Source organism: Cynocephalus volans, chromosome 4, assembly GCF_027409185.1.
Source record: "Cynocephalus volans isolate mCynVol1 chromosome 4, mCynVol1.pri, whole genome shotgun sequence".
NCBI classification, from domain to species: domain Eukaryota; kingdom Metazoa; phylum Chordata; class Mammalia; order Dermoptera; family Cynocephalidae; genus Cynocephalus; species Cynocephalus volans.
Genome location: NC_084463.1, coordinates 87564910 through 87591540, shown reverse-complemented (window position 1 = coordinate 87591540; position 26631 = coordinate 87564910). Strand labels below are relative to the sequence as shown.

Sequence of the window (26631 nt, the reverse complement as noted above, 5' to 3'; positions counted from 1 at the left end):
CGCCACCCAGTGGACCTCAACACCACCTTCCTCAGCAAAGTCTGAGTCTCAGACTCAGGCAAGGGGTGGGCAGTGGGGAGGCTCTACCAAGTTTTTTCCTTCTTTGGAATCTCTCCCTCAGTCCAAGAAGTGGTGGCTTTTTCCAGTGTCTGCTATTCTTGTATTCTTTAGAGGTCTCTTTAACCAACTCTTCATAATTAATTTCCTTATACTAATTAACAATTACTTATATTAAATGTTCCTTGTTTAATTTACTGTATAATGCCTGTCTCTTTACTGAACCTTAGCTAATGCATACACAAAGTAAATATATGATCTTAAAAACTGCTGTCATCTAAATATGGTCACATGAAGACATATTGGAAGTATGGTCTTTTGAGTCAACCAGTCTTGCATTGGAGTGCTGGCGCAGTCACTTTCTATTTGCACAACCTTGGGAGAGTCCCTGAAGATCTCTGAGCTTTAGTTTCTTCATCTCTAAAATTGAGTTACTAATGATTATTTTGTGGTGTTGCTATGAAGACTAAGTGGCATATGTATAGTAGTTGGCACAAAGTGGGTACTAAATGAATAGTATTTTGAATGCTAACTCACTATGATAATTTTTCAGTACCTGTGATTCAGCATTATTTCATTTACTTGTCATATTCAAATAATTGTGTCCCCCTACCCCCCCCACACATATACTCATGGTAGTTCTCTGCGTTCTTAGGCTTAAACAGAGCATTTCTGAATGTTGGTTACCCATTCTTCTCTCATTTTACTACCTTTCCCAAAGAGAATAGCTAAATATCACTTCTTTTAAAATCAATCAGTATTTAAGGCATTTATCAAATTTATTCTCATACTTCTCTTGCAGGATACTATTATTATTTAGCAATTTCACAAAATTTTTATTTTCCATCCTTTTTTGATTACTCTCAATATTCTCTATCTCTTTCTAGAGATTCCCAGACCTTATTTTATTAACTTTTAAGAACATCTACCTCCTGATTGTTCTATGCAAACACACTCTGATTAAAGCATTTTTATATTAACTTTTAATACATATTTTGACATATTAAAATACATTAACTTTTAATATATTAATTCATATACAATCCATGGTTTTACATGTCTATCACAGTTTCCTGTATTGTCACCTCACAATATTATTTATTCCTGCAAAGTATTTGCATGCTTTTTTTTTTTTTTCTATAAGCCACTTGTCACTATTTATTTTCTTTTTGGATACTATTAAATTTGCATCAGCATAAAGCACCTGTTCTTCCATCAGCTATGTCTTTATATATTTTCCTACTGATAGAATATTTGAAGTAAAGCCTCCAATGCATATAAAAATCTCCCATGTAAGTGGGAGCTATTATTTTAATAAACATTATGGTCAAGGATGTGGACCTTTGGACCATGTACACAAATACACTGGGTACGAGTCTAAATCCACTTTCAATGGCTGTATAGCTATATTATTCAGGAGCACTTGAGTTCCCAGTTACAAATGAACAAAGAAATCAAAGATGAATTTATTGCCTCTTGTAACTAAGAAGTTAAAGGTTAAATCAGGATTCATATACAGCTGGACCACAAGACTCAGGTGGGATCTTCATTCTTCCCTGTTCTCCTTCTGTCATGCTTGACTGTTCATCTCTCTGTTATTGGTTATATGTTCCCCTAACTCTCACATGGGGTGAGAGAATGAAGACCATTTCCTACAGCCCCCTTTCTTAAAGCTTTGGGGGGAAAAGGCACAGGAAAAGACTCTGCATGGCTCAGCTTGGATCACAAGCACACCCCTGGATCTATCACACAAGCCAGGAGGAACGATGTGCTTTGATTAGCTCATTGTGGCCACAAGTGCAGATGCGCTGACTAGAAATCCTGCTAGAATCACATGACACATGTGGACTTTTTTTCTATTTGCTTGTTTCCTTATCTGTAAAATTTGAAGTCACCAACCATGCACTTCCCAACAGAGTAGTAGTGATGATTAAATGACTTTATGTTTGGAAAAGATATACTATAAAATCCAAGCAATAAGTGATAGCTATTAACATTTATTATAATGATAAAATAAAACAAAGACTGCCATGTAGTAGAAGCAGAGACAATCTTCTTTTCTTGATCTGCAGCTCTATCTTTTGCCTTTCTTGTTAACCAGCTCCCTCTTCCCCCAGGGAAACCGCAAACTTAAAGAGCAAGGACCCATGACTTTTTATTCCTCCTGTTTCCATGACAACTATCACAGAGAAAGGAAAGAAATGAACATATATTAAGCACTATGCATTTTGTTAGAGACCTTGACATGTGACCTATTTAATACACCAAACACAGCAATTTGCTCAGAGCAGCCACTTGATAGCTATTTGATTAAGGAATTCAACAAGTACAAATTGATTGATGTTACACATCTCGCATAAGGTACCTTCTTAAAAAGTCAGTTCAAGACAAAACGGAAAACGTTGTATTCTACTACAAGTAATAGCACTCTTTGTATTTGACATTAAAAAAGAAACACTCTCATAAGCCTTCTTTGAGCTCTCTTGAAAGAAAATTTTGGTAGAAAGCATAATCTGGGCCATCTGGAATTTTACATTCCAGAGTCTTATGTCTATCAGTACCGTTTCAGTGAGTACATTTTATTTCAGAATATACTTCCTGGTATTGGGGATTAAAATTCTGAAAATTAATCAAATTGAGGAAAATAAGTTGATTTGTTGACAAGAAAATTTCAGACTCATCCATCCAATGAAATAGTCGTGGACATACTTCCAAGAGGCATTTTACCCTCATCTTTGAGACTTATTCTGGTATAGACCATCAGCACTTCAAACCTTTTTTATTGGGATTTCTCATGTTCTTTTCTCTTCCAATATTGGGGAATTTTCTGGTGCTTGCGATCCCAGAAAAGTCAAGGATATTTTCAGATGGAAACAGCTCAGATGAAGCTGAATTTAAACCCATGTATAATGGTAGTTTCAACATCTGAGAGCAAGTCATGAATTCAGAGTGTTGACTAACATAGCAGGTGACAGCAGCAGTAAAAAGGAACCTCCTAGGATTCCTTCCTGTGGAATAACACCAGGACTATAATCCATAGTTAGGATAAAGTAATGCATTGGGGGAAACAATAATTTCATAACGTTTTTTCCTGTAGCTCCACTTTTGGGGGGGGGGGATCAGGTTTTATAATTATTTATTTGCATGCCATAGATTTCACCCATTTAAAGTATACCATTCAATGGATTTTAGTATACTCCCAAAGTTGTGCAGTGGTCATCACAATCAATTTAAGAACATTTTCATCATCCCCCAAAGAAAATCCACACCTTTTTGCTGTCACTGACAAATCCCTCCAAGCCTAGGCAACCACTAATTCACTTTTTACCTCTGTAGATTTGCCCTGGGGTTCCATTTTTGATACCTCAAAAAATATCTACCATTTTAATCTGATAGCATTGTTTGTACTACTTCAATTTAAAAGATAACTAAGCCGACAGAATAATATCATAATATCGTCATTTATTGATTGCTTGCTATGTTTTAGGCACTATGCTAAGTGTTTTATATATATTATCTCATGACAACATGATCTCTTACATTTATTGAGAAGTGCTTAGCAATGTCCAGCCTATGGTAAGCTCTATTATTTCCTGAGCTAAGCATTGTGCTTTGCACTCAGAATATTGTCTCCTCCAAAAATCTAAGAGGAGGACGTTTAGCATAATGGCTAGGAGCATGAACATTAGAATTAGGCTGCTGGGTTTGAATCCTTGCTTTGCCAACTGGTAGCTGTGGGAGCTTTGGCAAATTACTAAATATTTGTGTACCTCAATTTCTTCATATATAAAATGGAGAAATTGGACTTTTAATATATAAGGTTATTGTGGGGATTAAATGACATAAAGCTACATATCAGTAGCTGCCCTATAGTATGTGTTCTATAAGTAGTAGTTGATGTATAATTATAGTGTGACATGTGAGTATCTGATGATAGCATGAATAAAAAGTTGTGTGAGCTAAAAAAAAAAAAAAAAGATTTGAATTGCCTATAGACATGGGCAAGACTATAAGGCTGTGTTACTGTGCTGATCCTTGAGGATGGGTAGGATTCCAGACAAAAAAGTAAACAGAATATTCTAAACAGCAGGAACAGCTAACTAAACAAATTAATCTAGTTTGGCTAGATCTCACTGTTCTGGGCAGAGAATAGTAGGAACATTTATTCTATTTCTTTAAGCATGATTTGAACTGCAGTCACTGTATTTAGAAACAAATTATGCTTTCCAAAGAGATATCTTGGCCTGGACATTTGACTTCTCTCTTAAAACATGGTGAATTGCTTAGATGTCTGAGTCTCCTATTTGATCATAACACCTTAAGATCTAGGACCATGACTTAGTCATTTGTATCTCCACAACACCAGCTAGCCCAAGTGTTGGGAATATAGTAATTGTTCAGTAAATATTTGTTGGGGGAGTGAGGTGACCAAAGAAAAAAATGAATGTTCATTTTGAAGAACATAATCTCAGGGAATATAATCAGCTGGTAGGTTCTCTAGCCTTTCCAAATAAACACATTTTAACATTCCCACTCCTATAAGACCTTGGATCTCTTCTCCAATACTTTGCCAGAATAGTTCTGGCATATCCATGTCATTAATTTTAGGTTAGCATCATTTGCAAACTTCAAAGAGCCATTCCAGTAGCATATTAGGATCAACTCCAGGTGGACTTGCCATAATGTTAAAAATTAACTCATAAAAGAGTGCCTTCATATAAACAGATTAGTGACTTTCTGGTCCGATATTGTGTCCTTCCTGATCCAATATATTAATATCTTAAGACCAGTTCTTTGGACCGTTTTCCAAATTACTATTAGTATTTATTAGCCAGGTTCTGCAGTTCATTTGATGAATGATACATTTCATCCTGCAATAGAGGTCATCCTTTTCCACCCAAGTCATGCTAAGACTTGACCGAAGTTATTTGTCTAGAAGCAATGAGGGGAAAAAATGGGAGCAGAACTTGAAAAGGAGAAAAGTTGTCTTAAAACAGTCTACTGAGGTGGGGCTTCTATGTGGCAGTTGATTATTTTTCCACTAGAAAGGGTAAAAAGCCTCTTTTTCTAGGCCAGAATTTCAGAGGAACCTGGGGGTTCAAGAAAGGATATATACCCAAATATCTCATCCTATATTTTGGGATCCCACTCCTTTAAGAGAGGGGACATGGTAGCTCTGTGAATTTGGCCTCTCTTAAAACTCTGCCACTCATAAAATCAAATTTTGGGTCTGATTTTCAGTATGGTCTATCTTTCAGCTGAAGGAAATAAGGGTCATTTTGATTGTTGCTTGGAGGTCTTCAGCTTTCACACCAAATTCTAAATTAAGAATTTGCTGATCTGAGTCCATAATTTTTTCTTCCTTCAGAGTTTCCATGGCAATTAACTAACTTCATTATCTGACATCTTTCAAACACAAGAGCAATAGCATTTCCTTCCACCTATATTCTATCCACTTGATGAGAGTCTTTGTAATTACAGTGCTTGTCAGAGATTAGCTCCAATACATTATCCATGAGAAAGAGGGTCTTTACTATCACGTGGATGGTGAATAATTCAGTTCAGGAGGCTGACACTGTAGATCTGCTTCTTAGGACCACCTCTGTCCTAACTAACTTAGGTTGAGTTCCCCCCCTAAAAAGATCCGGAGACAAGGATTTCAGTGAAAATAGTTTATTTGGAAAATGAACCCAGGAAGTATCAGTAGAGAAGTGGAGAAGCAAAGAAAGGAAAGAAAGAAAGGAAGCAGATGGTGAGTCACGTGGGAAGGCTACCCCTGTAGGACCAGGGACTTAATCTCACTGACAACCTCAGAGACTGCACACAGCATGCCTCAGAATTGTCCTTCCTGAGGGACAAGGAACCTGGGGTAGTTATCCCCCAATCCCTGTTATCATTGGTTGACGGCCTCTCTTGGAGACATTAACTCCCTGGCACGTCTGGCCTGCCTGCCTCGTAGGCCACCTGCTCCAGGGGCCAGAGAATGTCTCCAGGGAAAGGGTCACAAACACAATAGGGAAATATATGATTGGTGTTTTTGGAGACAGTGAATGTCAAGAGACCATGGGCAGGACATCAAAAAACATGTGTGACAAAAGATAAGGCCCCTCTGAGTGTGCTATGAATGTCAATGGACAGTAATGCCATTAAAAAATAGTAACTACTTGCAGCATATTAGCACCATGTACATTTTAGTTGTTTCTTTTTATGTTGATTGGCCTGGCACCTTTCTTGACCAGAATATATGAGAAAATATTCTCCTAATTAATCAAAAAATATATGGACACTGCTTCCTTTCTTGGCCTAAATGTCAGTATGAACAGAAGATGTAGATGAAATAGACTCATCTGAGTTTTAAGAGTGCCCACCAGTTCTTTTAAGGGCGTGTTTTTCACCTCCTCTTTGAAATAAAATTCTAGATTTCTAAAACGGATCTTGAGAACCATGGTTACACTACCAAAAAAAAAGTTTACAATACTGAGAAACTTAAAGCTCCTTCAGAAATAGGGAAACAGTATCTTTTAATGTATAATTGCTCACTTGTGAAAATATATATAATATATATTACACGTTTAGAAGAATCCCACAGCTTGAATCAGAGAAAGCTAACAGAAAGGCACATACAGGTCTTTTTATACAGTTTTCAGTTAAACCAACATTTAAGCCATGGCAAGTTAACAATGAAGGCAATAAAAGCACAGGATGCTTGTGTACAGGACTCCAGAGAGCTCAATCAGAGACACCTCTTAGGTCTGCTGAGAATGGAGGTCATCTCTGGAGAAAATACTGCTTCTGCTTAATAGACCTGTCAGAACATCAGAGACTGTACTGAAGTCTGGTCAAGGACTCCAGGGAAAAGGCAAGAGCCAATGCTTAAGAGGACAGCTAGTTTGCTCTTCTCCCCTTCTCTTAGAAGCCTGAGGCCTTTGCTGAATTAAAGAAGCAAACAAAAGTGCTGACTCTGACCCTGCAAAATTTTGGTCAGCTACACCACAGAATTTTGTAACAGACTAAATATTTAAAAAGCTTGTAAACATGCTGATGGTGGGAAAAACATAAAAAGAACATCTGCTATTTCTCTCTTACAGGAAAGATACAGGTGTAGATCTTAGTCTTGCCATGTGTGTTTCCCTATCCTCCCACTTACCAAAAATGGCAAAAATTGAGACACAATTCGTGGGATGATGGGATTATTCCTATCATACACTACGAAGGAGTACTAGGATTTGGCACAGCTGGAGCAGCTAACGATCCTGGGCGATGTGAGATGGGGCTTCACGACGTCCGGCTCGATAGACTCCATTAGGTCACACTCATTTGCAAGTATGTGTTTCACCAGGCATCTGGAGGCTTCATCAATGTTTATGTTTTCCTAAGGGGAAAAAACAGTTTTTCTTATTCAATATTCAAAAATAATGTTGGAGCCAATAGGGCAGTATTTTGGGCAATTCACTTAAATACCCCTTCCTATATGCTATCCATGCATTCTCTTCCTATTCCCCTCGCTCACTTATTCCTTCAAAGAACTCTGCGTTTCAGTCCCTCACAAAAGTAAAAATATTTATTTCATTTTGTCATACAGGGGAAATAGTGTTTAGTGGATTCACTTAGTAGGCTGAATTTAAGTCAGTGGGCAATTTTCTTATATTCACGTAATTGTATACTATATATTGCATAGTATTGTAGTAGAAGCCTAAGTCTTCATTCTAACCTATTTAGATTTATAATTGTCCTCTGCCACATACCACTCGTGTAGACCTTGATCTAAAATAGAAGTAACAGGATGCCTTTTGTAGTGGTCATTAGTGGTTTCACAAACATTTCTGGCTCTCCGCTCTCCAGTCAAATGGTAAAAGGGCACTGTTACGACCTCTCTGAAGTTAGGTGTGGACATGTGAATTTTTTTTGGTCAAGGAAATGTGAGATGATGTGTTTCATTTTCACATATGAGGTTACTCCTCATGAAAAGTTCATGAAAAAATAGAATTAAAAGATAATATGACCCTTTCCACCAACTTTTTGAAGAGTCCTCGTATAAGCAATAAGAGCCAGTGCTCAATGCCCCATGTTCTTTTTTCTGTTTCTGCAATTGTGGAAGCACAGAGATGACATTCACTTGGCCCGGGTCTGTGAGTGAGAATCAAGTAGAGGTAAGTATCCCAGTCACCCCAGGGTGACATAAGTAGCACAAGTGTGATCATGATCTTGGTTTAAGCCACTGAGATTTGGGGTTGTTTATTAGTGTGGCATTACCTGGACAATCCAGATGAATATAATTCTTTAAAGGCATATGTGAAATTAGAAATCTGAGTTGAGTTTCAAGAATGAAATAAGCTTTAATTTGTAGAAAATATGGCACATGCACTTGAATCTAAAATTTATTATTTAATTATTATAGACTGAGTTGCCTTTTTCCCTGGTAGTCAGAAAACTGAGAAATACCAAGTATTTACTATCAGTGTACTAAAATGAAAATATCTTTGCTCAGGTAAAAAGAGGTAAAGTGAAGATTTCTAGTAAAGTTAAATTTGATTGTTTTCATCACAATTTGTAGAACTTCTTTGATGTGTTTCTTCAAATTTAATGCAAAGAGACAAGGACTTTCCTGCTGTCCAATTGTTTTAATATAGGACCTTGTTGTCCAACCTGAAGTGAAACTACTTATTCCTAATTTTTGTGTGTATATCAAAGTTGTTGATATATTTTGAGATCACTGCACGAAGACGTGTTACGTGGATAATGTAAGAGATAGTGATGGTCCCAAATGGTACCCATGGATAATGACATTAGCTGTAAATATTCATTAGCATGTGTCCCATCCTTTAAGCCTGACCCCAAGTTCACCTGCTATGAAAGCTTAAGGTAACTTCAGAGTTCCAGACAATAGCCTGATTATTTATCTCCCCTGTATAGTACCTTAATGAAAATGCTTCTGAGGGTTTCTAAATCCAAAACACAAGGTAAAAAGGTCTGGTTGCTTTTGGCTTATTTGTTATGTTATTGTTGTTATTGGCTTTTAAACCAGACCAATCATTCCTGTCTCTGAGCCTCTCTTTGTTCAGCTATAAAATGGTCTTGATGATAACACTTACTTAATAAAAACATATTTCTCTTAATGGAGTGTAGTGGTCACTGGGGCTTTCACAGTGTGAACTTGCTAGGCACTTTATATATATAAAATCTTACTTAATCCCATTTAAAAACCCTGTAAGAAGATGATAAGTTTCTTGTTCTTATAGATTTTGTTGTTAAGTTTGGGGGTGCTGGGAATGGCACTTCTCCCTTTGGCTCAAGTATCTGCCTCTCTGTGGAAGTGTTCGTAGAGAACAGCAGTACTTATGCCCTGTCCCCTGTTGGGCAGGTTATTGTGCCTCAAAGTCGTTGCCTGTGCTTGCATTGCCTTCTGCCACTCTTCCTCTTCCTGCTGTCATGCTCAGGTGTCACACTAGAACTACCTGCTCCCAAGCAGGGCCTGGCTCTTTGGGACAGACCCAGCTCAATGCTCTGCTCTTGAGTCCAGCCACATGTTTACCTGACACAGTAGAAGCCTGTTTGACGGTCCTTTGCTGTGTCACATTCAGGAAGGTGGGGCAGGTGACCTCACTTAGCCTTCCAAGCCTTGGCCTCATGGGCTAGAGCATCTCAATAAAGAAGGCCTATGTTTGGGTGGATATCAGGTACTTACCCAGCCATTAATAAACCAGTTCTTTGATTCCCATTTGGCCATTGTTTATGTGTTGGGGGAGGATGTAACAAAATCCTACCCAAATATGAAACATGAGATATTATAGATGTTTACAAATAAGAAAACTTACGTTTAGAGAGGCTAAGAGACTTCCCTATGATCACACAGCAAGTGGGCTGGAGGGCCGGAATTCACATCGGGGTCTTTCTGACAACAAAGTCTGGCCCTTACTAAGCTCTATTTCTTTTCAACATCATTCTGAAGACCAAATGCAACAACAAATAAAAGTTCTTTCCCTTGTGTTATACCCAATAGGTGCTAAACAAATCTTAGTTCTTTCTCTTTCAAGTATTATAATAAAGACATGTTTATATAACAGGAAAAACAAGTTTTAAACATTATAAAGGGCCCACCTTCATATACAATGTAAGTTAACTTTGCCAGTAGTATTTTTTAAACCTCCACTGCTATATTAACATGTCAGTTAAATAGGGTTTTCTTTCATTAATGCTCAAATTGACAAAACCTGCTAAAAAGGAGAGTTAAATGCTAGTGTGGGCAAATCGATGAAAATCCATCATCATTATAATAGAAACAGTTAAAACCTAAGCCTAATGAGTGGCAGCCTAGCAGCATCGTTTTTGTAAAAGGTAAGATGTTGCTGGTGAAATTGTTTGTGAAGTTTAACACAGCAAGGAAAGGCTAGTTGGTGTTGGGACTAGGACATGAGATCATGGAAGATGGGGCTCTAGAAAAAGGAAAGGGGCAGAGCCAGGGAGTGGCAGTGTCTGCTTTTAGACCATATATATGAACAAAGTAGCAGGTCATGGGGACCAAGCCATTCCTTCAGTCAATTAATATTATTTAGATTCCCACTAAGTACTAGGCACACAAAGAGAAACATAATACAATAAGACCCATTCCTGACTAGGCTTACACACTAGCAAGGTTTGTGTAAACAGCAAAGCCATAATAAAAAGGTTGGAAAGGGCATCTGGGGGCCAGATCACTGTCGGGACTTGGATACTAAGTTGACTAAGTAGAGTTGTTAGGGATTTTTTGTAGGTGAGGTGTCAATAAGCACAATGCTATATAACCTTTATTAGACAGGACTATATATACACCTTAGCCATCTGTTTTAACAATTAATCAGGCAGTAAGTATTTGGTGAATACCCATCATGTGCATTATGATGCTGTTTACCACAGCATACCTATTTCAGACTAGAAATTTTAAGAGGAAGCCAGGAAGAAGAGCAAGAACTATGAATTACCACGTTCATACTATAAAAAGGCAAGGGGTGTAGTGTTTAGATCCCAGGCCTGCACCCACACCCTTATCTCAGTTTCCCCACTTTCTGGTTGTGTGACCAGGGGGAAATTCCTTTAACCACTCTGTGCCTCAGTTTCCTTATCTGTAACAGAAGCATTTAAAAATCTACTTCACAGGTGCTTGCAAGTTAATACATATTAATACTTAGAACATGTGAATACTTAGGACAGTAAAAGGCATGGAGTATATAAGTACAGTCAATAAATCTTATCTGTATATTCTCCTCATACAATACTTTATTTAATCATCAGAATTTCTATACACCATTGAAGTCACAGCCAATGGCCTAGACTAGGAGAAGAAATAGCAACATGGAGAAAACCTCTCTCCCCTTCTTTCCCAAGGCCAGCATGGATAATCAAACCTTGCCTGACAGAACTGCAGGTTCACACCCTTTGGGCAATTAGACTGCAATATAATTGCTTGAGCTACTTGGCATCCAAGTAGACACAGCCAAGTCTACATTTTCTGGCTGACTGTATAAAAACAGAGCTGCTGGCTCAAGTGTAAAATACTACCTGGGAATTTTTATTTGTATTTATTATAGACAGTAGTAACAACATTCCCAGGAGCATCTTTTGATAATAAGGAAATCTATGTAATCTATAACTTCTGAGACACATACACATGGACTGGATCTGACTGTGGTTTATTTACACACCAGCAACATAACAAGACAGTCGATTGTGCTGGCTGCTTTAGGTTGATGTGTGCTCATCTTTGGGCCTCTGCTCAGAATCTTTTCATTTATATCTATAAACAAGCCTGAGACACAGGCTTAAAATTCCTAACAAAGTATTTTACTAAAAACAAATGGTAGTAACCAGAGATAAGCACATACTTTATTTATGAAAGAATGTTCACATCCAGACCTCACAAAAGTTTATTAGGGAGCTAATAGCCCTATTTTAAAGGTAGAAAAAAGGTTACTTACACAGAGCAAAACATGATCTTGGCCGATCTGTCATTTCAACCATGACTGGTCTAACTCAAGTTCCCTTCCTGTTTCCTATACATTATATAACAGTGTCTCCCAGGATTAAAACAGATATTAAAATAGTTTGATTTTTAAATCAGTAGTTTCCATCCTGGCTGTATATTCATATCACTTGGAGAGCTAAAAAAGAGTGTTACCAGTGCTTTCCTCTGAGACATTGCTCTAATTGGTCTGGCATGGTGCCCCAACATGGGTATTTTTTAAAAGATTCTCCATTTATTTAAAATGTACAGCCAGTTTTGAGACCTATTCATGTAATTAAGGATGTCTTTAAAGACACTGTCCTTTTTACTGCAATCACGGACTTTCTGGACATATAATTTAATGCTTGTGTTTCTAAGCTGCAGTGATTCTGATCTTTTGATGAAGGAAGGCATATGAATATAACCATCTGACGTCTTGGGTACTTGTCAGTTTTTTAATTAGCTCTTCACAACATCTGTCTGGTGGCAATTTATTTAATCTTTGACCCCACAGTACCAGAGAGCAAAAAGAAAAAAAAAATCCTAGCAGAAAACCTTCATATCTGCCTAGTTAGAAGCTGGCAAAGAATTCATCCTCTCGTAATCTTTCCAAATACATCAACCTCAAACAAAACACCAGTGTACCCAAGGCTCCAAGGTTAGAGCACTAAATTCCTCAGACCCGTGAAATTTTAATTAGAGCAGATGGCCTGCTGGATAACAACACCACTGTAAGAAGTCTTACACAGAAGAGGGGTCTAAAAATCCTTTCTCTGAGTTTCAGCAGTTGTTTACTGAGCACTTAAGTGTCAAACATTTTGCTAGCTTTCTGTTTACCTTAGGCAACACCTAACATGGGTGCTAGTGTCATGGACACCTGTATTTCTGTCTCCTAAGCACTTGTGTCCTCTCTCTTCCCTGATACCACCCCCAGGCCCATTTCCTTTGGGTAACAGCTTCGTCCCACTGCAGTCACAAACTCTGTTGGGGCTCCCTCACACTGAGCCCTGTGTCTCATGCACTGTTCTCAGATGTGACATTTCACTTCACTTCTACAATATCACTGAGGTGGGATTATTGCCCTCCTTTCACAGATGAGGAAAGTCAAATTCAGAGAAGATAAATGATGTACGCAAGGTCTCGGGGACAACAAGGGTCAGAACCTGGCTTCAAACTCCTATCCTTAAAGTTCCTATATTTTCCCTCTTTTCTTCTCTTTGCTATCTTCTTAGAGTCCACAGCCAACATTTTGCTCATTCCTAAGCCAATGTCTACCTAAATCCAAAGCCCCCCTTTTTTTTTTTTGCACTTTGCCGAAGTTTTCAAAGTTTTCTCTGTGAAAGGAATCCATAAGTGAAGAGTGTGATTCAGAGAAACCAGGTCTTAATGATGCCCTATTCTCTGAAAGTTACTAGACATTAGTTTAACAGGCACTGGGAAGGACACATCGAGCTATATTGTCACAGATTTTAACACAGGACAGAATCACATTGTCAGAATGGAGAAATAGGGTATAGAGAAGAGAAAAGTTCACAAATAAAGTCAGCTCCAAAGATTGTGTCCCTCTGACAATACTTCCACCATCCCCAACAAAGCCTTATCAGCTCATGTCCTTTTTTCTTAGATGTGCCAAAGTCCATTTCTTTCCTCCATCTTTTCTATAGCACTAGGGCTTATACCTTTTAGCTCTCTTCCCTTATTGCCAAGGGATATCCCTTTCACCACCCTAGCAGACTCCACCACCCACGTCAGCCACGAACCATCCCCAAGCTTACAGAAAGCCACCAAATATTAAAGAGGAAGGGAAATTAGACATCACCCATTTAACCTGCTCTCTTTTACATATTAGGAAATTAAGGTAAAGGGAGGGAAAGTGGCTTTCCTGGTATCACACAGGCTCCAAGAATCACAGAGACCATGCTGGAATGACCTCACGTGTTAGCTCTTGCTGCCTGCACACCTCCTTTTTTCTGAAAGTGTTATCTCTTCTGAGTAGTCTTCTCTCAGTACTGTGAAACACACCTTCACTGTTCCCTTCTTCATTCAGGTCATTCTGCAGTGATTACCTCCCATGGGAATTCTCCTCTGACTCCCCTAGACTGGAAGAGGCACCCCCTCTATTCTGACACCAATCACTGGTTAATATGTAATGGCTTGTTTATGTGTAATCTCCACTGGCTGGGGGCTCATGGGGGCTTCATTGCTGTATCCTGGGGTCTAGCATAGTGCCTGCAGACAGTAGGCAATCAGAAGAGAATGAATGAATGAATGAATGAATGAATGAACAAGGTTCCCAGAAGAGTGGCAAGCTCAGGTTTCAACCTGAAAATAATTTTAGATGTGAGTGATTTCTGTAGAGAGTGGCAAACACACACACACACACACACACATATTCACAACATAATTTAGTTCACAAGTTAAACTGCCTGTTCTTATCTTGCTTTCTAAGTACTACTTGACACCATTATTTTTAGGTGAAATGGAAGGAAGACTGAATGAACCAGTTTATAAAAAGTGAGATAAATGAGTATAGGCTTTGCAGTCAAGCAGACCTAGGTTAGAGTTGTGATTTTGCTCTTTTAAAAATAATTCTTTATACCCTGTTAATCCAGAAATGATTTCAAATAATTTCTATTTAATAACTAGATGTACTTAGGCAAATCACTTAATCTTTTTGGGCTATACCTATGAGATAGAGATAATACTACCCACCTGACAGAATGATGAAGATTGGAAATATTATATTTGGGGCAAAAGTAGAAGTTGGGTAATGTCGTATATTTTTATGACTATATATTATGTATAATTATTTAAACATCTTTTTTCTCTTAAGAACTTTTATGAAACTGAATGTATAATCAATTCTAGCTTAACAACTTCCCTTCAGCCTCTAGTTTATTTTTCTTTTATATGCTACCCTTTTATGTAGCCCTCAACTAACTCTTTAGTACAGAGTTTGAAGCTCTTGCTTTTCCATATAGTGTTAAAGAAACCATTTCTACCACCACTGTTAAAATAATACTAGCTTGGGTGAAAACACATAGGAACAAGAACTATGTGCAAATATGGATGTTGATAAAGCTAAAAAAAATTCATCTTTTAATTACCTTTTTGTATTTGGAATGCCAATGACACTAGCTAACTACCAGAACTCTGGCCTCAACCCTAGAACCTAAATATGCCCCACTCTACCAAATCCTTAAATGTCTAAGACTAAATTCCACACTCAAATAACAATTCTTGGCCTGGGCAACCTCCCTGAGGCTGTGCTTAGCATGACCTATATAATTTTCTTCTGTTATGAAATAATACATTCCTTTTCTTCATTCCACAAACTTGTAATAGGAAGAAAAGAAAAAGAGAGGATACATAAATTTGAAGTTCTTATCATGTAATACTTAAAATACCATGTAACTAAATGAAATAATCTATTATTTAACAAATAATCATTGAGCACTTTCCATAGACTAGGCAATATTCATCAAAGGCTTTACACTCTGTGCTTCAGTATGATATAGAGTCAGTCGTTATGTGATTGTCTCGTTAGTCCACTGTTCTTTTGCTTCTGTTTAGAGATGATGATGGACATGGTGAGCTCTCTTCTCACAGTCACTGTGACATTTCACCCTACTTCATGCCCTGTGTAGTCTCTTTTCTGGTCAGATGCCTACAGTTTCCTCCCATTGCAGTCATCCTCCATATTCCTGGTAGACTGTCTCCTGACTACTCTAATGCAAGTGTGGTTACATTCATAACTCATCCCCAATTACCAGATCAATATACTTTGTTGACTCACATTGCCTAGTCATAGTAAGTCCAGACCACTAAGCTGTGGGCCAACCAACATGGACACAACTGAACTTTGCTGTCTCATCTCACTGACTTCCCTTACTTAGCTAGGTCCCAGTTGAACCAGATCATAGGCCCTTCTCTCAATGTGCCCTCTGCTTGAATTAGTTTTACTCCCATCTCTTTCTATACATCCACTACAAGTCTTTGCTTGGGTGACTCTTATTCCATTTCTGTCTGTCGATCACCTGCCCATCTAGAACAAAAACATCTCATTTAGAAGTAGTCAGCTGCTGACATCTGACTTATTCACAAGGATTTCATTTTATTCTGCTTTGAAATTTTTGGTAAAATTCAGGTATATTTGCCACCTTGAGAATCTTCTGGTATCTTAAGTTTTTATTATTTGTGTATATTTATTTATTATTAAGGAGAATGGTACAGTAGAAGGACTTAGAACTATCCCAGCTCTGCCAATTTCTAGCTGAGTAGCCTCAGGGAAGACACCATAACCTCCCTCTGAGCCTCAGTTTCTACATCTATGATAAAATAATGTCAACTTCACAAGGTTGCTGGGGATGTGTATAAAATGAGATGAGATACGTAAAAGAACTCAGCAATAGTGCTGATGTACAATAGCCACTAAAAATAAAATACTTGGGAAACAATACACCATTCCATACATATTACTGTTGAGTCATATATAAGTAAGTTTGGAGGGACAAACATACTTCATTATTAGAGTAAGATATCCCAAAGTGGGTGCTGAAGTTTCACGGGATGATATAGGGTAAAAAGGCAGCTTATGGCTAAATAATTTTAGGAAATGTCAAGTTAAAAATAACTCAAAAATGTTTATTTATCACAAGATTTCTCAGAGTTTTAGAAGATCACAGAATGTTGCATGTGATTGCACTTTCTGCATTAAATGGAAAAGCAGTTTAGCATCCTGAGTGGGAGAGAGGACCTGAGGGGAATGAAAGTGACAGGGCAGAACTGGGAGCATAGGGAAAAGATCTGCATCAATAATGCGTGAATTGGGAAAAGGTAGAATTAGGTTGGGATGGGAGGATTAGAGAGAAGCAAGCAGTCCCCCTTTCTCAAAGCAGGGTAGGAGTGTGCAGTAGTCATAAACCTATCTGATCACAGAATTCTTTCCTAATGCTTTATCTCACTGGACTAGTGCTCCTCTCCACACAATTTGGCAACCACTCATCTGGAGTAGTAGTATCTATGGGAATGGTTATGGATGGAGGGATGGATGGATAGAAACATTGATTGATTGATTTTGTATCAGCCTCGTGGGTTTTTACCCTTACCTAAGTAGTGCTATCCCCATTTTTACCTTTCTCCATTTTTCCGAGCCTATCCCAAAATAAAACACGTTTTTCTTTTTTTGTTTTGTTTTTTTTGGTTTTTTAAAAATATGATTTTAACCAAATAAAGTGAGATAATGCAAAGTTGAAAATAATGGGAATGACTGGTTATGACAAGGTATTATCCACTCTGGTAGACCAATGCTTCCTATCCCTGCCCCCAATGCCAGCAAAGTAGGGTTGGGTGCCTCTTCTAGGTGCTTCTTAGCAGTCCATTATAGTAGTTATTGTCACTTACACTTGCAATTACTTTTAGAAATTTACTCTCTCACTAGATAATAAACTTCTTGAGAGCAGAAGTGGCACTAACACACTTGGAGTGTTAACAGCTACTAACATAGGGCCTGTTGGCACATAGGTGCTCAAAATGTAATTTATAAATGAACTGTCCTGTGAAGAGGAAAAAATAAAATGAACTCATTCCAATTAAAAGTCACAAAAAATATTGTGAGCTGCTCTATATTGATATCCATTATACTAAAATTCCTTTAAACTCAGTATAGCTTAAGGCGGGGAATTAGGAGACCCAAATCTTTTTTTTTTTTTTTTTTGGCAGCTGGCCAGTACAGGGATCTGAACTCATGACCTTGGTGTTATAAAGCTGTTCTCTAACCAACTGAACTATCTGGCCAGCCCGGAGACTCAAATCTTAGCCCTGATTTTGCTACAAACTATCTTGGTCACTACAGGCAGGACAAGTCCTCTCTCTGGTGTCAGTTTCATCAGCTGTGAAGGAAGAGAATTTATGTTCTGCCTTTTTGCAAACAGGATTGAAGGTGACCCTTGAGGTTACCTCCAGCTCTTGACTAATGTATTTAAACTTGTGAAAGATCTGAGAATAATGCTCCCGTAATGGGAAAGATTTCTCAAATTGAGAGTTTAAGTACTGGTCATTTATTTAAGCAATCATTTACTAGAGCAAGTGTATTCTACCAACTTGATTAGCCATTAGTTTTTGGTTGCAAAAATAAGAAACCCATGGACTTGCCTAGGTCATCTGAAGGGTAGCTCTCAGGAGTGACAGAATTGCTAAAAGACTTAAGCTACTCCAGAAACTTTAGAAAATCAAATTTGACTCTCAAATACCATCAAGTCAGTTTTATTTTCTGCATTTGTCAGCAGGTTTTCCATATAAAGGTGCTTGGATCCTTGGGATCACATGCTTATAGATTTGCCACCAAAGAAAAAAGGCTTCCTACCCTCAACCTCAATTAAAGAAATCCTGAGGAAGGACTCTGATGAATTCATCCTCAGTTATATGTTCACATTCAAGACTAGAATAACTCCAAATCCAAGAGGCAATGGTACCAGGAGTGGCCTCATTTAGGTCGTGTGGACATAATTAGCCATTACAGTGACTTGAGAGACACAATACGTAGGGATGGCAACTTTTATTTGAACAACATGTAGGGGGACAGGAAGAGGGATGGTTGGGAGTAGGAGGCCAAACCTCTTATGGCTGAAGCATTTTGAATCCGGAAATCTTCAGTTGTATTCACTATATCACTTTATGGATATTTATATCATCTACACCAATGGAGATGTATATATTTACATTTCACAGAATATGCAGTGTATGATATATACATAATATACATGAATATACACACATACATATATACAGATATGCATGCATAATATACAATATATGAGTATAAACAATGTAAGATTTTAAAAAGATAGAAAAAATTTTTTCCATAAATTTGCATATTATTAAACAGATAAAAATCTAGTGGCATCTGATAACCTTAAAATATGCAGAATAAGTGGACAATTGAGGCTATTACATTGGACATGCAAAAAGGGAAGATGCGGAATGTAGAGTTGAAACATAAATGACCTGGAAAGAGATACCTCTTATCAGAAAGGTATAAAGTAGTTGCTCAATAAATTTACCTGAAAAAAGAAAATGAAAAAATAAAAGAGGATTCTCAGGGCTTGAGTAAACTCAGTTCTGATTTTCTGGTTGTTTTTACAGAATTCTACTGACTCAAATAGTTTCAAAAGGACAATACATTCACTAGGTAAAAGATGCTTCTGCTTCTACTATAAACTTTAAAAATTTTAATTTCGTTGCTAAAAACCACTTAAAATGTTTTACATACTTTTTTGAATTATTAAACATTATTCAGAAGATAATTGGATTCTGGGTACCTTTTTTCTTTTTCCCCTTCCTCCTCTGTAGCTATATATCAGTCTATAGCTAATAAGCTAATTCTATGAGTTGACACTTTAAGGATAAATATGGCTTTAAAGGTATAGGATGGAGTTATTTTTAATACACACATGTACACATATTCCTTATTAGAAGAAAATAAAACAAAATGTTAACAGTTAAATCATTTAGTGGTTTGATTAAAAATAATTTTAACTTTATATTTTTTAATTCTGCCTTTTTCTAAGTTCTCCATGACGTGTATATACTATTTTAATATTCACATACAAAGATGTAGAAAAAAGAAAATAAGAATGATAAATTTTGAACCATGAATGGTGTACGAAGTCCTAATATCTTTATTTTACCCCTGAAGCCCAGACAATAGGAAGGAAATAGCACATTTATAAATATCCCATGAACTAGAAAGTAGAAATATATATGAATAAATGGACAATTATGTAGGTTCTTTTCACAGATGGAAAATACTCCATAAGATTAAGTCTGGAAAAAAGTAAGGACAGGAAGCTCAGAAACAGAAATTCTAACTACACAGTCATGAGTTATCCAAGGAAGAAGAAAGAGGAGAGAGCTCTAAAAGAAGCCAGTTTGGCTACAGGAACATCTAAGATAAGATCAGGTTTAAAGATAACATGTACAAAAGATAGAAAGAAAAGGGGAATGAGCTCAGAACAGATTTGAGGGTATTCTGAACTGTTCCAAATAGAATCAGGAAGCTCAAACCAAGTCTAAGAACAAGCTTGAAGAAAATACTAATGGCAGAAAAAGACACTATTAGGGTTTATTCAAAGCAGAAGAATTATGGACTAATGCTTGAAAAATATAGTGCAATTTTAACAGATGACACAGAGAAGGCAGACCTAAGCACAATAAGCTAACTTCAGTTCCCTCCATAATGACGATTTAAGATTGAGCAATCAGGAGACTGCTTTGTGCATCTGGTCTTTAGTATAATACCACTCATCATAATGTCCCTGTGGACAGGGTAACTACAAGTTGGCTCCAAAATTAAAAAAAAAAAATCCAAAGTAGATTTCTATGAGCTCATACTGTGCCTGAGGACTGTTAACTATTTAATTACATTAAACAAGAAAAAGAGTTTCTAAGGCAGTATGAGGCTCAAACTTCTGTCCAGAACTAACTTCATTTTTATCAGATGATTGGATGGAGTCATAAAAGGCATACTTAACCAAATTTTTGTTAGACACAAAGGTAAGAAGCAGAAACGACATGATGGATGAAATTAGGATTTTAGAATATTCTCAAAGAGAGATGAACACTTTCATTCATTGTTGGCAAGTATAAATTAGTTCATCATTTTTTAAAATCTATAGGAAAATATGTAACAAGAACCATAAAAATGGTCATTCCCTTTGATCCAGTAATTCTACTAAGAATAAAATCTAATACACTAGTAGTAAATGTATAAACTAACTTATGTATAAAAGTACATAAATGTATAAAAATTAAAAAACATCTACATGTATTATAAGAAAAGAAGGTTGAATGATAGGGGATATTATGGTGCATCCTTATGATAGAATATTATCCAGTTATTAAAAATTACATTTACAGTGAGTTCACCATGAAAAATGCTTATGATACATCTTTAAGATTGCATAACACACGATGTAGTTAAGAAACACGACAATGTTAACAGTGATTAACCCTGGATGGAAGCTTATATGTGATTTTTTTCAATTATTAATTTTCATTTTTCCTAAACTGGACAAAATTTATTTTTTCTGCCCTGTCATTTCCACTCTTGCTCTGGCTATCTATGCAACATGCAATATCTTCTCTTCCTTTTTAACAGAATCCTGATTTTGCATAGGTAGCAAAAACTTGATTTTCCTGGCTTCCTTGTGCTAATGGTAGTTTTTACTAACGCAGTGTAAGCAGACGTCTACTGGGTTAATTTCTAGTAAAACTATTGTTTTCTGAACTTTAAAAAAGAGGCACAGGGCAGAGTCAGTTGTTACAGGCCTTTTATCCTTAACCTTTCCAGAATACTTGATCCTGCCCAGAAATAAGTATGGCAGGCAAAATTCTAAGATGTTCCCAAGATTCCCACCTCCTGGGGAACCTGCCCATTGAGTATAGGTGGGATATATGAATATGATGGGACGGTCACTCCCTTGATTAGGTTACCTTACGTAAGACTCCTTTGTAGCAGACTGGGGAGAGATTCTTCATCTGACCTTGGAGAGGTAAGCTGCCACACTGCAAAAAGGCCACATGGCTAGGAACTCAGGTGGTCATCTAGGAGCTGAAAGCAACCCCCAGGCAACAGCCACCAGAAAATAGGAACTTCAGCCCTACAACTGCAAAGAACAGAGTTCTGCCAACAATCTGAATGAGCATGGAAGAGGAGCCCCAGCTTCAGATGAGAATGCAGGCGTGGCCAGCATCTTATTTCAAGCCTGATGAAACTCTGAGTAGAGGACCCAGCCAACCTGTCCCAGGACTACTGACCTATGATAACTGTGAAATCTCAAACATGTGGTGCTTTAAGCTTTTAAGTTTATGCTGGTTTGTTACACAGCAGTAGAAAACAAATACAAGCAGCCATCTTGTAACCATGAGGAAGCGAGCCATATGCTATGACCGGTGAAGCAGAAAGACGTGCCCTTTATGACATCCTTGAGCTGCCGCTCTGTTCCTGGACACATGCTTCTGGACCCATTGCATATTACAAATAAACTCTTATTTGGATAAGTCACTATTTTCAGGATCTCATTCAAATGTAGATGAATACAACCCTAAGTGAAATGGATGTTTTACTTTTATGAGCAAAAATAATAAATTAAAGGTGAAACTAGAACAATATACTGAAACCACAGAATAAAATTTAATAGATATTAACATAAAATCACACACTATAATTCAAATTATCAATAGCTTAAATGCATAAGACATCATTCGACGGCAAATTATTTGTAAAAATAAGGAGGCTTTTAGTTGACCATAAGTGCAGTATGTATCAATGGCTTGATACAGCTGGTCAAAAGAAACTAATATAGTACAATCCTATACAAAATAGAAATATTGTGACCCAGGCAAAGTGGGTTAGAGCTCCATCATGCCATCAGTCTACACCTAGTACATTGTCAACAGATCTGGCCACTCCACTTAAAATGCCGTATGGACAGATTATACAGTATCCAGATAAGGCAACCAGAATTGTAAAGGTTCTTAAAGCCATTTCAAATGAACGACAAAAGTTCTTAATAAAAAGAAGCCTTACAAAAGAGTGAAAAATTATTCTGTCCTGGATATTTGTGAAAGCCAAATAAGAAAACAGATGTTGGGAAACTTAAAATTTGAAAGTTCTATACAAATGTTAAGTATTGCCATTTTGAACATTCTTGACCTAACAAAGACTGACTTTCAACCTAGATGATGAACTCATTCACAAAGCATCCAAATATGTTGGCCCTTTTGTGGACTTGAAACAAGTTTACATATTACATTCTTTGAGTTAGATTTAAATATCAAAACCTTGCTCCTATCATTCCCTAGACATCTCTGACCTATGTTAGAACTCCCAGTGGCATAAAAGAAAGTGCACTGTTGACAGCATAGAGGGAGACAATCACTTAATCACCTTATTTTCCTTCTTTGATTTTTAGACCCACTAACTAGCAGAGATGCAGTAAATAAATTCAAATTTTGATGTTTTAGAGAAAGAACCAATGCTGTGCAATCTGGTTTTTTTCTTGTCCAACATCTTCCCACTTTACTACTCAGAAGAATAGCACAAGAAAAGAAAGTGAAAACTCTGGCTACTCAAAAGTAATCTTATCATGTTGTACACGGAAAATAGTCCACTACATTCCAGTCCTAGATCTTGCAAAACACCTGTGCTACCACTACTACCTCCCATTTCTGTGGCCTAATTTTCTCATCTAAATGTGGAATGCCAGGAGGTTAGCCCTTAGTCCTTTTCTTTCTTTTCTGTCTATACTCTCTCTGAAGGTAATCTCAATGGGAGCTTTAAATGCCATCTATATGTTCACAATGCCCAAATTTATATCTTCAGCCTGGACGTTTTTCTTGAACTCCAGAATCATACACAGCTACCTATTTGACATCTGCTTTTAGATGTACAGCATTCTTCCAGACTTTCACACATAAAAAACTGAATTTTGATACCTCCTCCCCACCGATATCTCCACATCTCAGGACCCTAATCTCAAAAAAATGTCAACTCTATTCTTCCAGTTGCTCAGGGTGAAAACTGAGGAGCCACCCCTGAATCCTATTTCTCATTACCTTCATCAACATTGTTAGGAAATCATGTCTGCTACACAATTAAAAATACATGCAGAACTTTACAACTTCTCACAATTCTTCTTTCTTAGATACTGTAAGCTGATCTCTTGTTTCCAACCTTTCATATTATAATCCAATCCAGGTTCAATGTAGCCACAAGAATGATCCTATAAATCAGATCATATGATATTTCTGATCAAACCCAATGTCTTATCTGTCTCAGAGCAAAACTCAACGTTCTTAGAATACTCTGAAGACTCCATATGACCCCATCACCTCTCTGGCTCATCTCCATCACTCTACTACAGCTCACTGGGCTCCATCTACACTGGGCTCCTTGCTGTTCTAAAAGCACAGCTGTCAATCCCTCTACAGTGCCTCTGTTCACGCTATACCCACTTCCTGGGCCATTCTCCTTTCAGGAAATTATATGGCCCATTATTACCCATCTTTCAAATCTTTAATTAAAAAAGGAAACACACTTTCTCAGTGAAACCTCCCTTGGTCACCTGTCTAAAATTGCTCTCTGAACTCCTCCCTATATCCCACATACATATAGCACATAAGCTTTAGACATCTTTCTTGCTCTAATTTTCTGCTTAGCACTTATCTCCACCAGACAAACTATACATTGCACTTACGTATCATTTTATCACCCATCTCCACCCACTACAGTGCCCTCTCCAAGAGAGCAGAGATTTTATCTGTTTTGTCCATTGGTGTCATCCTAGTGCTTAAAATAGTGCCTGTCACATAGAAGGGCTCAATGATTATTTGAAGAATGAATGGGTAAATGAATGAATGGAACTGTAAAACTGTTAAGACCATAAGATGATTTTAAAATGTATTCCAAATCTAATATTCTTGTACTTCCATACAAATGGTAGAAGATATAATGACATGATAATTTGAGGGCTAAGTATGGATTTCTATTACTGGAGTAATACTAGACTTCTCTAGATTTTGATAAAACAAGTTTACTGCTCACATCTGCACTTGTTTACAAAAATCTAAAACACAAAAACTAAATTTATACCAGATGAAACAGAAGGTGATAATTCTCTTTCCAGATGAATTCTTCTTTTTCAAAGAGACTCACCTAGGGAGAACTGCCATAATGAGCCCCTCGGGGTGGGATAAAAAATGGGATTTACAACACAACGTCTAAGAAACATATTGTATCTAGGCACCTCAATACTGACACCTCCTTTCTCATTTTGAGAACCCCAGGGAACATGAAAGCGAAATTATTTTCTTTTTGGCTCACCAATAATTTTGCCTACACTAAAAAATTCAAAGTAACCAAGAATTATAAAAATTCTCAAGAGAGAACTTCCTTCCTCTGGATCAACCTTTGACAAGCAAAATTATTCCCCCCAAAATGACTCCACTTCATTTAGTTCAAGGAAATGGATTTAGAATTCTTGATTTTTCTGTCATTGGCTTTTCTACATTCTCCCTAGGACAATGTAACTACTTGGGAATTTCTCCAGACATGGCAGGCGCACCCAGTCTTTGAGCACTGTCCCAGCATGGTAGGTCAGTGAACAGGCTGCTGCGGAGCTGCTGCTGCTGCTCCTCATTCATGTCTAATGGGATATTGATTTTCCCCCAACCCCAGCAGGCTTGACCAAGAAATCAATACCTCACTAGCAATGAAGCAGATGGAGATAAAATAGGAGGCCTTGGGAGGGTAGGGCTGTCGCCCACAAATCTAAGGGTGCTTCAGAGATGGCAAACAAAACACATCAAAGAGAGCAAAGGACCACAAAACAGGGGCCAAGCAAAATCAATACTGAAAAAATGCAGTAACAGAGAGAGAGAGAAGGCAAACATATCTTAGTAATGAAACCCCTCCTAGAGTTGAAAAGAAGGGAAGTTGACATTAGCTCTGACAGAGGAGACAGGGCCTTTGTCTATTGGATTTCTTTTCTTTTCTTTTTATTTTTTAGGACATTACAAATTATTTATTTATTTATTTATTTATTTATTTATTTATTGAAAGATAGTTGATTGTACATATCTGTGGGGTACAGAGTTGAATACCAATACTTGTGTGCAATATGTGGTGCTCACATCAGGATATTAGTATATTCATGAAGGAAATGGTTAATGGACTTCTGTGGTCAGCACCCAAGGACATGTTCACTTGGCGAACTCGCAAACGAGTTAACCAAGAAATGTCAAAGATTGCAAACAATCCTTGACAACGCTTAAAGTCATGAGAACACTTTCTTGGGATGTTCCCAGGAGACGCAATATAGATAACCAAGTGGTTGAGAAGGGAGGTAATGGCCTTCTGCTCTTGAGAAAAGTATAACAGAATTTATGCATTAATGCTTATCTCGCCTGCACAAGCTTGCTAAATGTAATAAAAGCTGTCACAGCGGCTGGGTCGGTGCTACTTGCCTGAGAGAGCAGTAGCCCCCCGCTCTTCACCTGCACCTCGTCTGCTGTGTCTTCCTTCGCATCTCCGATCATTTTAATCAATATATTCAACATTATAAAATGTAATGGTTTTTCGTGGCCTTTTACCAAGTCTTCCCTTATACCCCTCCCCCTTTCCCACCTCTAGTAATAATGGTTTTCTTTTAAAAGTAGAAAGTGGGGATAGAAAGCACCAGGTGGATCCAGAATCAATCAGACTTGAGTTTAAATCCTAGCTCTGTTTAAACACCAGCTAGGTTACTTTGGGTAACTTATGTAAATCCTGCTGTACTATAGTTCCCACATTATATAAAGGGAAAAAGCAACTCTAACTTTAAGGGAAATTGTAATGAATTAAATTATATAATGACTAGGATGGAGTCATAAATCAGGTAGAATCAACAAAGCGTCAAACAGCATGGGAATCTTCCAGATAAAGATGGCAGAACAAAGGACTGCGTTTTTTCCCCTTTCCTTCCCAAAACTCTGCAACAATGATACCAAAGAAATGAAATATTTTCAATAGAATCTCAAGGATTAGGAAATTAAGAAAA

General features: G+C 37.4%; 1 protein-coding gene across 1 annotated transcript in view; it reads right to left on the bottom strand.

The window, feature by feature from the left end:
- Positions 1–5714: 5714 nt before the first annotated feature.
- Positions 5715–26631, bottom strand: part of RAB38 (RAB38, member RAS oncogene family) — a 59433-nt gene continuing 38516 nt past the window's right edge. The window contains exon 3 of the mRNA XM_063094535.1: positions 5715–7429. Coding sequence (XP_062950605.1) covers positions 7277–7429 — 153 coding nt within the window. The 3' untranslated portion in view covers positions 5715–7276. The remainder of the gene's footprint in view (positions 7430–26631) is intronic.